This window comes from Serinus canaria, chromosome 22, assembly GCF_022539315.1.
Source record: "Serinus canaria isolate serCan28SL12 chromosome 22, serCan2020, whole genome shotgun sequence".
Taxonomy (NCBI): Eukaryota; Metazoa; Chordata; class Aves; order Passeriformes; family Fringillidae; genus Serinus; species Serinus canaria.
Window position 1 is genome coordinate 154,888 of NC_066335.1, and position 12,827 is coordinate 167,714.

The 12,827-nt window shown below is 65.8% G+C and overlaps 1 protein-coding gene across 3 annotated transcripts; it reads right to left on the bottom strand.

Annotated features, from left to right (window-relative positions):
• Nucleotides 1-757: 757 nt before the first annotated feature.
• DBNL (drebrin like) lies at nt 758-11,058 on the bottom strand. 3 transcript variants are annotated; one of them, XM_050983117.1, is made up of 14 exons: nt 10,948-11,058; nt 10,520-10,575; nt 8,873-8,985; nt 8,692-8,766; nt 8,286-8,432; nt 7,767-7,844; nt 6,886-7,034; nt 6,218-6,272; nt 5,652-5,720; nt 5,461-5,563; nt 3,651-3,761; nt 2,954-3,057; nt 2,025-2,130; nt 758-1,776 (listed from the first exon to the last, which is right to left on the bottom strand). In XM_050983117.1, exons 1-14 carry the CDS (start codon nt 11,028-11,030, stop codon nt 1,637-1,639), a joined length of 1,389 nt encoding a protein of 462 aa, XP_050839074.1. In that variant the 5' UTR covers nt 11,031-11,058; the 3' UTR covers nt 758-1,636. The 3 variants fall into 3 exon arrangements, with proteins under 3 accessions (XP_050839074.1, XP_050839073.1, XP_050839076.1); XM_050983116.1 differs by having other exon boundaries at nt 6,886-7,037; XM_050983119.1 differs by lacking the exon at nt 3,651-3,761 and having other exon boundaries at nt 6,886-7,037.
• Nucleotides 11,059-12,827: the final 1,769 nt, after the last annotated feature.

The window sequence follows — 12,827 nt, forward strand, 5'->3', positions numbered from 1 at the left end:
TGCCCCCAAACCCGGCACCGCCTGCACCCCCACACCCCTGTGCCCCCAAACCTGGCACCGCCTGCACCCCCACACCCCTGTAACCTCATCCCCAGCACCCCCTGTGCCCTGGTACACCCTGAACACACGATCCCAGACAGAACACACAGAACATGAGTTCCCACACACACACACAGAACACACCTTGCACACGGGATCTCACACACACACTCACTCACACACAGAACACACCTTGCACACGGGATCCCCTCCCACACGGGTCACACAGGGCACACGGACCCTGCACACGCCTGGCACTGCCCGGGGCTCCCTGCACACGCAGGGGATGCAGAGCACGGGGACCCTGCACCCAGGCAGCATGCAGGGGATGCAGGGGATGCAGGGCACACTCTCTGCACACACATTACACACGTGTGACCCCCCCAGCTGGCAGGGCTGGCGTTCAGGCTGGGGGGAGCACGCCCAGGCAGCCCCCGGGGATGATGCTGGGGGTGCCCCGGGTGTCTCCCACCCTCCCGGCCCCGCAGGCTCCCCGGGCCCCGCTGGTGGCAGGGCCACGTGGCAGCTCGGCCGCCAGCCCCGTCACATGCGTGCCCCCCCCCGGCACACGCGTGGCCCCCCCGGCCGTGACTCACTGCCCAACAATGCTGGGGCCTGCCCGGAGCTGGGGGGCCCCACCTGCACCTCCCCGTGTCTGCACCGGGGACACCAAACCCCGGCCCTCCTCCCCAGTCCCCACCAGGACACTGAGCATCCATCACCAAAGAAAAGCCCTTTTATTGATGCTGGGGAGGCCCGGGGGGAGCAGGGAGAAGAAGGAGCTCAGGGCAGGGACTCGGAGAAGCCACCGTGGCCCCCAGCACCTGCAGGAGGGGGGGTGAGCTGGGACCCCCCAAGCCTTTCTCTCCTTTTATTCCTAAAGTGACAGCAGGGCAGGAAGCTCCAGAGGGAGGGGCTGGGCTGGGCTTTTCCTTGTTCACAGTGAGTTTGGGCTGGGGAGGGGGTCCCACGTGCCTGGCCAGGCTGGATCTGAGCTGCAGAGGTTTTTCACTCCCAGTTCAAATCGCAGAGCATGTTTGGGGTGAGGGAACAGTGGGGAGAGCAGGGAGGAGCACACAGGATCACACGCGGCGAGCTCAGTCTGCTCAGGGTGCTGGGAACAGGGCCAGGAGTCACCTCTCCTGGCCATGCCAGATCCTGCAGGATCCCAAAATCACTCTGATGAGCTTTTCCAGTGAATGAAATAAGCTTGGGAAAGTGGCGTCTCCAGAGTGGCTGTGGCAGGTCCAAGGTCACGGGGAGAGAGGGAGGGAGCACAGGGGGGAGGTAATTTGTTCCCTGAAAATTCCCGTGAAGAATTCCTCCTTCCCACTCCAGAGCTGAGGGAGGAGGGCTCCGGGTGGGAGGGGACCCTTCCTTCCCCCACCCAAGGGCAGCTGGGGGGGCAGGGGGGCAGCTCCTGGGGGCCCCACGGCCGCGGGGCTGGGGAATGGCACTTCACTGAGAGAGAGAGAGAGAGAGAGAGACGGAAGAAAAAGCCACGAGTCGGTGGAAGAGCCAGGCAGGAGCTGGGTGGGCTCGGGGTCTGGAGCAGTCCCAGGGGTCTGGGGCCCCCAGCAGCCCCCCAGCAGCCCCCCTACTCGATCAGCTCCACGTAGTTGGCGGGGAACATGCCGAAGTGGCCGTCGGGGCCGTAGCCGCGCCACCAGCCCTCGTCGATCATCTCGATGTTGGTGATGATGTTCTCAGGGTCAAAGGAGATCTCGGTGTCATCAGCTGCAAGGGGACAGTGGGGACAGCGGGGTCAGAGCCCCTGAGCCACCCCAGCCCTGGGGCTCCCCGGGTAACGGGTGTGGAGCCCTGAGGGGCCACAGAGCTGCTCCAGGGCTGGAGCCCCTCTGGGAGGGCTGGGAATGTTCCCCTGGAGCAGAGAAAGCTCCAGGGAGACCCTTCCAGTGCCTGAAGGGGCTCCACGAGAGCTGGAGGGGGACTCGGGACGAGGGCAGTGGCTCAGAGGGTCTCACCAGCCTGGTAGTCATAGAGTGCCCGGGCACAGAGCCCCTTCCCCGCCAGGTCTGGGGGCTCCTGGTACTCCACCCTGTAGTCATACTTGGCATCGTCAGCTTGCTCCTTCAGGAAGGAGAGGAGAGCAGGAATTAGCAGGAGAACAGTGCCCAGGAATGTCCTTCAGCCCCTGAGGCTTGGGGAGCTGGGCTGGAGCTCTGGGTGCCTCTGGAATGGAAGCTGGGCTCCAGGGGAGCTGTGCCACCTCTGCCACGGGAGCAAAGCAGCTCTGAGCCCAAGAGCCAAGGGGGCCACGTGGCTCAACAGCAGTGCCTGTCCCTTGGGATCTGACCCCAGAGGAAACACCAGGGGCAGAAACCCCTGGGGACCCCTGCTGCAGACAGAGCTCGTCCCCAGCAGACAGCTCCAGCTCCTGGAACATTCCTGCCAGAGCCCGAGCTGGCTGAGGGGAGCACGGAGCCCATCTCCTCTGGGATCCCTTGGAACCTGCTGGACATCTCCAGGCAAGCTCCAGGATGAGAAAATGCTTGGAATGCTGATGGTTTGGTGAGCATGGAACAAACCAGAGGGGCAGGAGCCCCTGGAGAGCACCAGGAGCAGCTGGGATGGTCCAGAGGGGCAGGGAAGCAGCAGGAGGAGGAGGAGGAGGAGGAGGAGGAGGAGGAGGAGGAAGGGCTTTGGAGGAGGCTGAGGTGGATCCTCTCCCCACACTGGCTCTGGGATTTGGCACTGACAGCTGGAGCAGCCCTGGGGTGCAGGGGGGTGCAGGGACTGGGGCCAGTGTCTCCACTGGAGGGGACACAGCAGCCCCCTGAGCCCTGGGCTCCCACCTTCTCCAATGGTTTTAGCTCAGGAAAGCGTTCCAGGCTCATCCTGGGGATGGGACAAGCCGCGCTCCCCCAGCCAGACCCAGGGCCCCCAGACTCACCTGGGGGGGCTCCTCGTAGATGGCCGAGGGCTCCGGGGGCTCCTCGTACAGGTTCTCCTCCCCGTGGGAGCCTAGCACTCCAGAACTGTACCCAGAGTCTCGTCCTGAGGAGAAACCAGGGCTCTGTCCCCAAAGCCAGGCCCTGTCCCCTCACCTGGTCCCCAGTCCAGCCAGGGATGGGGTGAGGAGGGGTCTGGGGAGCAGGGGGAAGGACAAAGGACAGATCTGCCCCTGGCAGGGGAGGGATGAACTCGCTCAGGAGGGAATGATCGCCTCGGAGGGGAGGGGCTGGAGCAGAGCCCTGGCCAAGAGCAGCATCTAGTGGTGACAGTGGCCTGGGGACACCGAGCTGGAGCCCAGCACGGCCGGGCAGGTGGAGCTGGGGCATCCCTGAGACCCCATGCCAGCCCAACCCACGTGTCCCCGTGGTTTGGGGACAAGGCCAGCCCTCGGTGCCACCTGCAGCACAGGGGGAGAGCCCCAGCCTGGCTGTGACAGCCCCGGGGCAGGGCTGGGGGACAGGACTGGGGACAGGGATGGGGGCAGGGCTGGGGCTGCACAGAGCTCAGTTCCAGCAGGAGACACCCCCTGCCCCCGGCCCTGAGCCCCCGGCTGAGGGCAGGACCCATCCTCATCCTCAGCCCCAAAGCTGTGAGATGGGGGGAAGCTCTGGGGAGGGCAGGGAGCCAGCACCAACCTGCTGCAGGCCCTGGGGAGGCCGGGGGGGACCCCCAGACCTCCCTGCTGGGGGAGGCAGGGCTGGGCACCGAGTTCAGCTCCTGCTGCAGGAACGGGCTGCGCAGCTTCCCTGGGGGAGAGAGGGCAGGGGGCTCAGGGAGGGACCCCCGGGAACCACAGAGGGCAGGGGGGCTCAGGGAGGGGGTCCTTGGGCACCACAGAGGGCAGGGGGCTCAGGGAGGGACCCCCGGGAACCACAGAGGGCAGGGGGGCTCAGGGAGGGGGTCCTTGGGCACCACAGAGGGCAGGGGGCTCAGGGAGGGGGTCCTTGGGTACCACAGGGGGCAGGGGGCTCAGGGAGGGGGTCCTTGGGCACCACAGGGGGCAGGGGGCTCAGGGAGGGACCTTGGGCACCACAGGGGGCAGGGGGCTCAGGGAGGGGGTCCTTGGGCACCACAGGGGTCAGGGGGCTCAGGGAGGGGGTCCTTGGGCACCACAGGGGTCAGGGGCTCCCTTGCCAGCCCCCCTGGGCACCCCCACACTGCTGGCTCCCCCTCCCAAGCAGGATTTTCCAGCTCCAATCCTGGCTGTGGAAAACAAGTTTGGCAACTGGCTGCAGCAGCAGCCAAGGGGAAATGTAAAAAATAAACGAATGGATGTAATTTTGGGGAGGAGGAAGAGCTGGAGCCCCTGGGAGGGAAGGCCCAGACCTCAGACTGGGAGGGGTTGATGCAAACTGGTTTCTGCCAGTGCATTTCCTGTGGCAGGAGGTAACTGAGCTGCTATCTCCTCACCTCCACCTCCAAACCAAACAACAGCTGAGGAGAATTCCTGGACCAGCCCTGCCAGCACCAAGACTCCTGCCTACCCTCATCTCTGATCAATCCAGGGCATTTATCTCCCTTTCCTCCATGAAAACCATCAAATCCCAATGAAACCCCTCAAAGTCAGGCTCTCCTCATGATCAAAAAAGACATTTTCAACCATCAAAAAAGACATTTTCAACCATCAAACCCGGCATTTTCCCAGCGTGGCACAGCTGCCTGCCCGAGGAAGCAGGGCTCCTGCTCCTCCCACCCAGTCAAAGTGATGATTTGGGTCAATTCAAGGAGCTTTGGGGGGTTGGGCTGAGGAGGATGAGGATGAGGAGGCAGAGGCAGCACCCAGGGGTGTCACGTGCCCCTCACAGCCACTTCCTCAGCTGCTCTCAGCTCTGCCTTGCAAACTTCCTGATTTCAGCCTGAGAGTTCCGGGCCCTCCTGCAGCACAGGAGTCTGCCAGGCTGGGCAGTGCCCAAACCTGGGCAATTCCCTCCAGAGGGGACAGACTGTGCCAGGCTGGGCAGTGCCCAAACCTGGGCAATTCCCTCCAGAGGGGACAGACTGTGCCAGGGGTGCTTTCCTGGCGTTAACAGATTGAGCTCTAATTTAATAAAAAATAATTTAGGGCTCAGAAGGGGAATCAGAGTGTGGAAATCTGCTGTCTTTGTGATTAAAACCTGGCTGGAGCTGGACACAGCCCAGCAGAGAACAGCAGTGTCAGCTGTGGCCTCGCAGGGCTGCTGCCCCAGCGGGACCCCTCCAGGAGCAGGGAGACCCAGGGCGGCTGGGGACTGCCCCCAGACCCTGCCCTGTCCCCTGGGACTGCCCCCAGACCCTGCCCTGTCCCCAGGCCCCACCTGGCTGTGTCCCCAGGCCCCACCTGGCTGTGCCCCCAGACCCTGCCCTGTCCCCAGGCCCCACCTGGCAGTGTCCCCAGGCCCCACCTGGCTGTGCCCCCAGACCCTGCCCTGTCCCCAGGCCCCACCTGGCTGTGTCCCCAGGCCGTACCTGGCTGTGCTGGCAGCCCCGTGTCCCCCGGCCCCGCTCTCTCCCTTTGCTTGAAGATGTCGCGGGGGTTGACGGCTCTCTGGGCGATCAGCGTGGCTGCCTCCTGCCCGGGGAGGGGGCGCGGGGTCACTCAGGGCTCAGACACACGGGGCAGGGCCCGGCAGCCCCCCTGCCCCGGGGCAGGTCCTCACCTGGGCTTTCTCCACCGACTGGCTCCTCCTGACGCCCCGGCGTGCCTCGCCCTCCTCGGCGCGCTCCGTCTGCGCCAAGGGACAGGGACAGGGACAGGGCTGGGCCACCAGCCACCCCACCCTGGCTAGCCCTGCAGCCCTGACCGAGCCATCTGCCCCCCTCGGGCCCCAGGGAGCCGCGGCGGAGGGAGGAGGAGGAGGAGGAGGAGGAGGAGGAGGAGGAGGAGGGAATTCTGGGCTGGGAGCAGGGACTTGGTGCCACGGGACCAGGGAATGATTTTGGGTGGGAAAACCCCTGGGAGCAGAGTCCAGCTGCTTCCCAGCACTGCCACGGCCACCCCTGAGCCGGGTCCCCACGTGCCACATCCCCACAGCTGTGACATCCCCCCAGGGATGCCATCCCTGCCCTGGGCAGCTGTGCCAGGGCTGCACAACCCTTCCCACGGAGGAATTTCCCCAACTTAAACCTCCCCTGGGCAACCTGGGGGCCATTTCCACTCTCCCTGTCCCAGGCCCCTGTCCCCTCCACCTGGGTAAACCTCGCCTGGGGCCAGCACAGAGCTCACCCACTGCTGCTGCTCCCTGTCCCTGCTCTCAGCCTCCTGCTGCTGCTGGAGTCTCCTGTGGGGACAAAGGGGTTAAAACTGAGCACTTGGGACCTCACCCCCCTGTCCCAGGCCCAGGAACAGCAAGTGGAGGCCGTGCCTCACGTGGGGGCCAGACAAGGTGCTGCAGTCAGCCTTGAGGAGAGGGGCAGGAGCTGCTCAGGGCAGTGGGATCATTCCAGGGAAATCTCCCTGGGGACAGGGACACAAGCATCTTTATATGGGAGCTGGGTGGGCTTCCCTGGAGTCCTCCACATGGGGCTGGAGCCCCCTGGACCTCTGACAGCCCAAAATCAGGGACCATGGGTGCCAGCAAGAGTTTGGGGAGCAAAAGGGGGAGAGTCCTGGAGCAGGATCCGTGGGCAGGGAGGCTCAGGGTGATGCTGGGCAAGCAGCCAGGGAGATGTTCCCTCCACAGCTGGATCACGATGCCCTCGAATCTGTTCTCTCAAAGGAGATTTCCTGGGCCTGCAGGAATCCCAGCAGTGGGAAAGGCACGGAACCCCCCCCTCCCTGAGGAATAAACCCTGCTGGAGTGGGGGCAGCTCGGAGAGGCAGCGACAGGGACAGCCGGCACCACGGGCACCCCGGAGGGCAGGACAGGCTCCGATTGCCCAGACCCCACTCACTTCTGGGCCTCGATCTCACTGGCCCTGGCCTTGAACAGCTGCTCCCGCCCCGCCGCCTCCCGCAGCTCCCGCTGGCGCCGCTCCTGCTCCAGCCGCGACCGCTCCTCCTCCGCCCGCCGCCGCTCCTCCAGCCGCCGGTTCTCCTCGTCCTTCTGGGGGCACACGGGGCACGGGGCTGGGGCTCACGGGGAGGGGGGCCCTGCTGGGCTCACGGGGCTGGGGGTCACGGGGCTGGGGGGGTCCTGCTGGGCTCACGGGGCTGGGGGTCACGGGGCTGGGGGTCACGGGGCTGGGGGTCACGGGGCTGGGGGTCCGAGCCCTCCAGCCCTCTGCACCCCAGGGCACAGGGCAGGTCTGGGGGGACACAGTGGGTCCCAGGGACAGGGCACATCCCGGTGGATCCCAGGGACATGGCACATCCCAGGGACACACAGCACATCCCGGTGGGTCACAGGGACATGGCACATCCCAGGGACACACAGCACACCCCGGGGGCCCAGGGTGGATCCCAGGGCACTTTTCCAGTCTGAAGGTTCACACGTTGTTGCTTAACCCCACTGACGCCGAGGTGCAAGGGAAGGGAACAGGAGCAGCCCCCAGTCAAAGCCTCCCCACCCAGCTGGGGTTTGCTGGGAGCTGGATCCAGCCCAGCTGCCCCTGCCAGGAGAGCCAGGAGCAGCCCAGCCCTGCCGGCCCCAGCCAGACCCAGGGGAGATAAAGGAGGTGAGGCAGCACCTTCAGCCCCTCCTCAGGGCAGCAGCTCTGCCCTTCCCTGGTCCCTGATCCCAGGCAGCACTCCCCAGCTCCCAGACAGGGAATAAGACTGGAGAACAATCCCAGCTAACCCAAACAGCCTGTGCTCCATGGCACACCTTACCCACCTCTGCTTTGGCCCAGAAATTGTCCTTATTGACCCTCTTGATCTCAGACATGGCGTTTGTCTTCTGGTACACAGAGCCCTGAGCAGACACGGAGAAAGCAGACACCCTCCTTGCATCTTTTGTCACAAATCAGCCCAGTCTGGGACGTCCCGTGACCTGGTGCTGTGCCCCACAGCCCAAAGGAGGCCTGGGTGAGGCCAGGGCACGCTGCCAGCCCCTGTGCTGGCCCTGGCACAGGGGGCTCCTCCATCCCTGGAATGTCCAAGGCCAGGCTGGATGGGGCTTGGAGCAGCCTGGGATGGTGGGAGGTGTCCCTGTCCCTGGCAGGGGTGGGACTGGATGGGCCAGAACCCCCTCAGGCACTGGAAGGGGCCCCAAGTTCTCCCTGGACTCTTTTATTCCCCTGGCTGAACATCCCAGAGGGGTCAATGGCCAGGGTGCCCCTTCCACCATGGGATCAGTGGGCTCCCAGACCTCCCCCCACCCAGAGGCACCCAAAAGCCCCCTGCCCCAACTCACCACGGGGGCCTGGGGCCCCGAGTCCTGGAACTTGCTGCTCTCCTTGTGGAAGCTGTAGTTGGCCCCCGAGGCCTTGGCCACCTTCTCCATGATGAGCTCGGGCTCCACGTCCTCCTCTGCCCGGGCATTGATGGTGACGTGAGCCCCCTGAGCAGGAGGAGCCAGCACAGGCCTGAGGGGTCACTCTGGGAGCCCCCAGACCCAGCAGCTGCTCCGGGAGCTCCTGGCTGTGCTCCAGAGCTCCCAGGGGAAGGAAAAGCAGGAAATGCCCAGGGGGATTTGCTGGGCAAGCTGCTCTGCTGGAAGGTGTCCCTGAGCGTGGCAGGGGGCAGAGGGGGGTGGTCTGGGGTCCCTCCCACCCAGAGCAGGCGGGGGCTGCCTGAGGGGGGGCAGAGCAGGCTCAGACCTTCAGGAAGTTGGCCACAGTGCTGACGTGGTTGGCGCAGGCTCCTTTCCTCACGTCATTGACGCCTTCACCTGTCTGCAGGAGACAGCAGCAGCTCACCCCAGCCCCAGGGCTGTCCCCAGGGCTGTCCCCAGGGCTGTCCCTGCCATCCCCAGCGCTGTCCCCAGCTGTCCCCACTCACCCAGTTGACCAGGACGTATTTGGGCAGCCCCGAGTTGGGATCCTTGACGCGGCAGAAGCCGTACATCACCTTCCCGCTGTTGAGCTCCTCCACCATCTCCTCCAGGCCCCCCTCTGCCCGGGAGGGAGCACGGGGTGAGCCCAGCCCGCTCTGTGCCGGGTGGGAGCAGCCAGAGCCCCCCCAGCTCTGAGGGGCTGCCCCAGCCCCTCTGTTTGCTCTGGGAACGCAGGGCCTGAGCACTCCCCACCCAGCCCCAGCAGCCTTCATCACCCCATCCTCCTCCTCAGCCTGCACAAACCCCCCACGGGTCTGAGATCTGGACCCCAGCCAAGGGAGGGAGAGGGGAAGGAGCTGCTCCCACCCCTGCTGGATCAGGAGCTTCAGGGAGAGCTCAGCCAGCTCTGCCCAGAACCAGGAACACCTCGGGGCACGGGGCTGAGGAGCGCTGGAGGAACTGGCTGGGCCGAGCTCCTGCTCTGCAGGACTGGGAAGCAGAGAAGGAACCAGAAGGGCAGCACGGGGCAAGGTCCTGCCAGAGCACGGCGGGGAAGCTGCTGCCCCAGCTCCTGTCACACCCTCCTGGGGTGGTCCCAGAGCTGCTCGGGGAGTTGGGAGTGAGCCCCAGAGGGAAAATCCCACTCAGGGCTCAGGCAGGGGCAGAGGGAAGGGAACAGCTCGCTCCCACCACACCAATAAACCACCAGGAAAGGAGGACAACCACCAAAAATGCACACTCTCATCCCAAAAACATCCCCCCAGACCACAGCTCCTCCTGTGCTGGGCTGTCTGAGCCCTGACGAGTGGGAAAGGAGCCACTGCTCCTTATCAGCCTGGCAGGAGCAGAGAGCAGCACAGCTCACCCAGCTCTGCAGCATCCCCGGATCATTTCCTCCTCCTATTAAATATTTATGGTTTGCCTCTAAACTCGGCTCCAAACCCAGCAGGGAAGTTGAAGGTTGGTGAGGGAATGCCGGGGGGAGCTCGGGGCACACCCTCTGCAGCTCCCCAAAACCTCATCTGGGACCCAGCAAGAGTCCTCCTCAACAAAACCCCCCAGCACCAAACCCTGGGCTCCACCAGACCCTGTGGAGCATCCCAGGAACTTCCACAGGCTGGGAAAAGCTCTTGGAAATTGAGGGAGAAGCTGGGGAGGGATGAGAGGATGCAAATTCCAACCTGGATGTGCTGCTGCTTCCTGGAGGCTGCAGCTGCCCAGCCAGGGGTGTCTGGGTGGGAATCAGCAGCCAGACAAAAAACAAATAGGAAAGAATTGCAGGAAGGAGGGAATTGGGCACGAGTGGCTCAGGAGCCCTGAGCAGGGAGCCCTGGCTGAGCGAGTGGCTTTGGAGCAGCTCCTGGTCCTGCCCAAATCCGGGACCTGAAACACTCCAGGAGCAGCCAGGAGCCAAACTTGGGATCCTCTGGAAAGGAGGAAAAGGACAGGGAGGGCGAAGCAGAGCTGGCAGAGAGGCTCTGCTTTGTGTTCCTCTCTCCAAAATCCCCCCAGACACCCCGACACAGCCCCCAGGGGCACCCCCAAAACACCCTGGGGGATCCAGAGCCCCCAACACCTCAGGCAGGTGCAGTGAGGTGAGCCCTGGAACCCCCCAGAGCCCCAGAACAGGGGATGGACCCCCAGGTCCTCACCTCCAGAGCCGGCCACTCGCAGGTCATTGCTGTTGCCTTCGTAGGTGAACAGAGCCCTAAAATTCAGGCAGAAATGGGATTTTCAGCCAGCACAGCGCTCAGCTGGGCTGCTCACACACCCCGGGCACCTTCTGAGGTGCAGAGCCCCCCAGGGACCCCCTGATCCCCCCAGACCCCTCCAGGCCCCCCCACCGTCCCTCTCACCCACCCCACATCCACCCTACCTCCCCCCCACCACTGTCCCCCATGTCCCCCAGAGCCACCGGCCCCGCCGTACCTGCTCCCCCCGCGCCCACCCCCGGTTCGCTCCCACCCCTCGGATCGCCCCCATCCCCATCCCCCATCCCGACACCCCCGAGCCCCCCTCCCCATCCATCCACGCCCATCGCCGCCCCCCGGTCCGCCCCCGGCCTCGCCGCCCCCCGCACCAGTCCGTGCGGCTCCCCGCGGCCACCACGCTCCCGTAGGCCTCCTGCAGCGCCCGCCCGTTCTTGGCCAGGTTCAGCGCCATGGCCGCGCCCGCTCCGCCCGCCGGCAGCGCCGGGCCCGCCCCGCCGGTGCTGCCGGTACCGCCCCCGGCCCCGCCCCCAGGCACGACACGGCCCCGCCCCGCCGGTGATACCGGGACAGCCCCCCGGCCCCGCCCCGCCGGTGACACCGGTACCGCCCCCGATACCGCCCTCGGCCCCGCCCCGCCGGTGACACCGGTACCGCCCCCGGTACCGCCCCCGGTACCGCCCCACCGGTAATACCGGCACCGCCCACACGAAGCTGCCGGCCCCGCCCCGGCCCCGCCCCGGCCTGGCCCCGCCCCGCCGGTGTCCCCGCCCCCGCCCCCGGGTCTCCCCGGTGATACCGGCCCCGCTCCCGCCCCTGCGACCCCGCCCCGGAAGCGCCCGGCCCCGCCCCGCACAGCCCCGCCCTGCCAGGCCACGCCCACGAGACGCTACACCGCGCCCACCACTTGCTAGACCACGCCCCTAGATGTATAGACCACGCCCCCATCGAGAGAGCACCCCTCGAACACCGGAGCGCGCCCCCGAATAACGGACCCCGAAAGGGAGACCCCCCCCCCAAAAATAACGGACCTCGACAGGGAGACCCCCCCCCAAAAATAACGGACCCCGACAGGGAGACCCCCCCCCAAAATAACAGACCTCGACAGGGAGACCCCCCCCCCAAAATAACGGACCCCGACAGGGAGACCCCCCCCCCCCAAAATAACGGGCCCCGACAGGGAGACCCCCCCCTGCCGACAGACAGCCGCAGCCCCGGGGCAGAAATTGGCCATTTCCGGGGGTTTCCCCCATTTCCCAGCCTGGGGGGGCACATCGGGGACGCTTGCGGGGAGCGCTTCGGAGCCTGCAGCTTTTTGGGCTGTAAATGCGACTCAGTTTTAGCCCAAATCATCAAAATTGTGCCTCTCACCCGCGCGGGGTGATGGCCCTCCCGAAGAGGTGAACCTGGGGGGCAGGAGGAGGCCGGGAGGTGACCCGGGGGCCCCAGGAGGTGACCCGAGGCGAGTGGCGGCACGGGCGGTGTCCCAGGACGCGCTAATGGGACATTAGCGGCTCGTTGTCGCGCTGCCCTCCCCCGCTGCCATCGCCCGGCTGGCCCCGCTCGGGGGGTGCCGCTCCATGGGCCCCTTCTCTCTCCCCCCCGAGCCTTCCCCCACATTCGGGGCTCCCTAAAGCTGGGAGAGCAGCAAGGAGGGGGAGATTTGGGGGGGGGATTTTACCCCAAAATTCCTGCGGCGTCTCAGCCCCCCTCCACCCTCGGGGGCCACGGGGGGAACGACTCATCCATGACCCACGACCTCCAGGAACGGGGAAAATAACGGGGCCCGCCGCCCCGGGAGGGAGAGCGGGGGTTACCGAGCCCCCCCAGACCCCGGGTTGTCCCCAGAGGTAGTGACGGTCCTCGTGCCCCCAATTCCAGGGGAAAAATGTGTCTGAGGGGTGGGAAGGGGCAGGAGATGGAGAACGGAGCGATGGAGGGTCCTGGGGTGTCCGAGGGTCCTGAGGCACCTCAGAGTCCTGGGGGAAGGTCCTGGGGTGCCTGAGGGTCCCGGGGTGTCCAAGGAACAGCAGGGGAGGTCTCGGGGTGACGAGGGGTCCTGGGGTGTCAGATGGTGCCACCTTGCACCCCTCACCCTTCCATCCCATCCCACATATTCCCCATCCTCTGGATCCCCCATCCCTTGGATCCCCCATCCTGCAGACCCCCCCATCCCACGGATCCCCCATCCTCTGGATCCCACATCCCACAGATCCCCCATCCCATGGATCCCCCAATCCCATGGATCCCC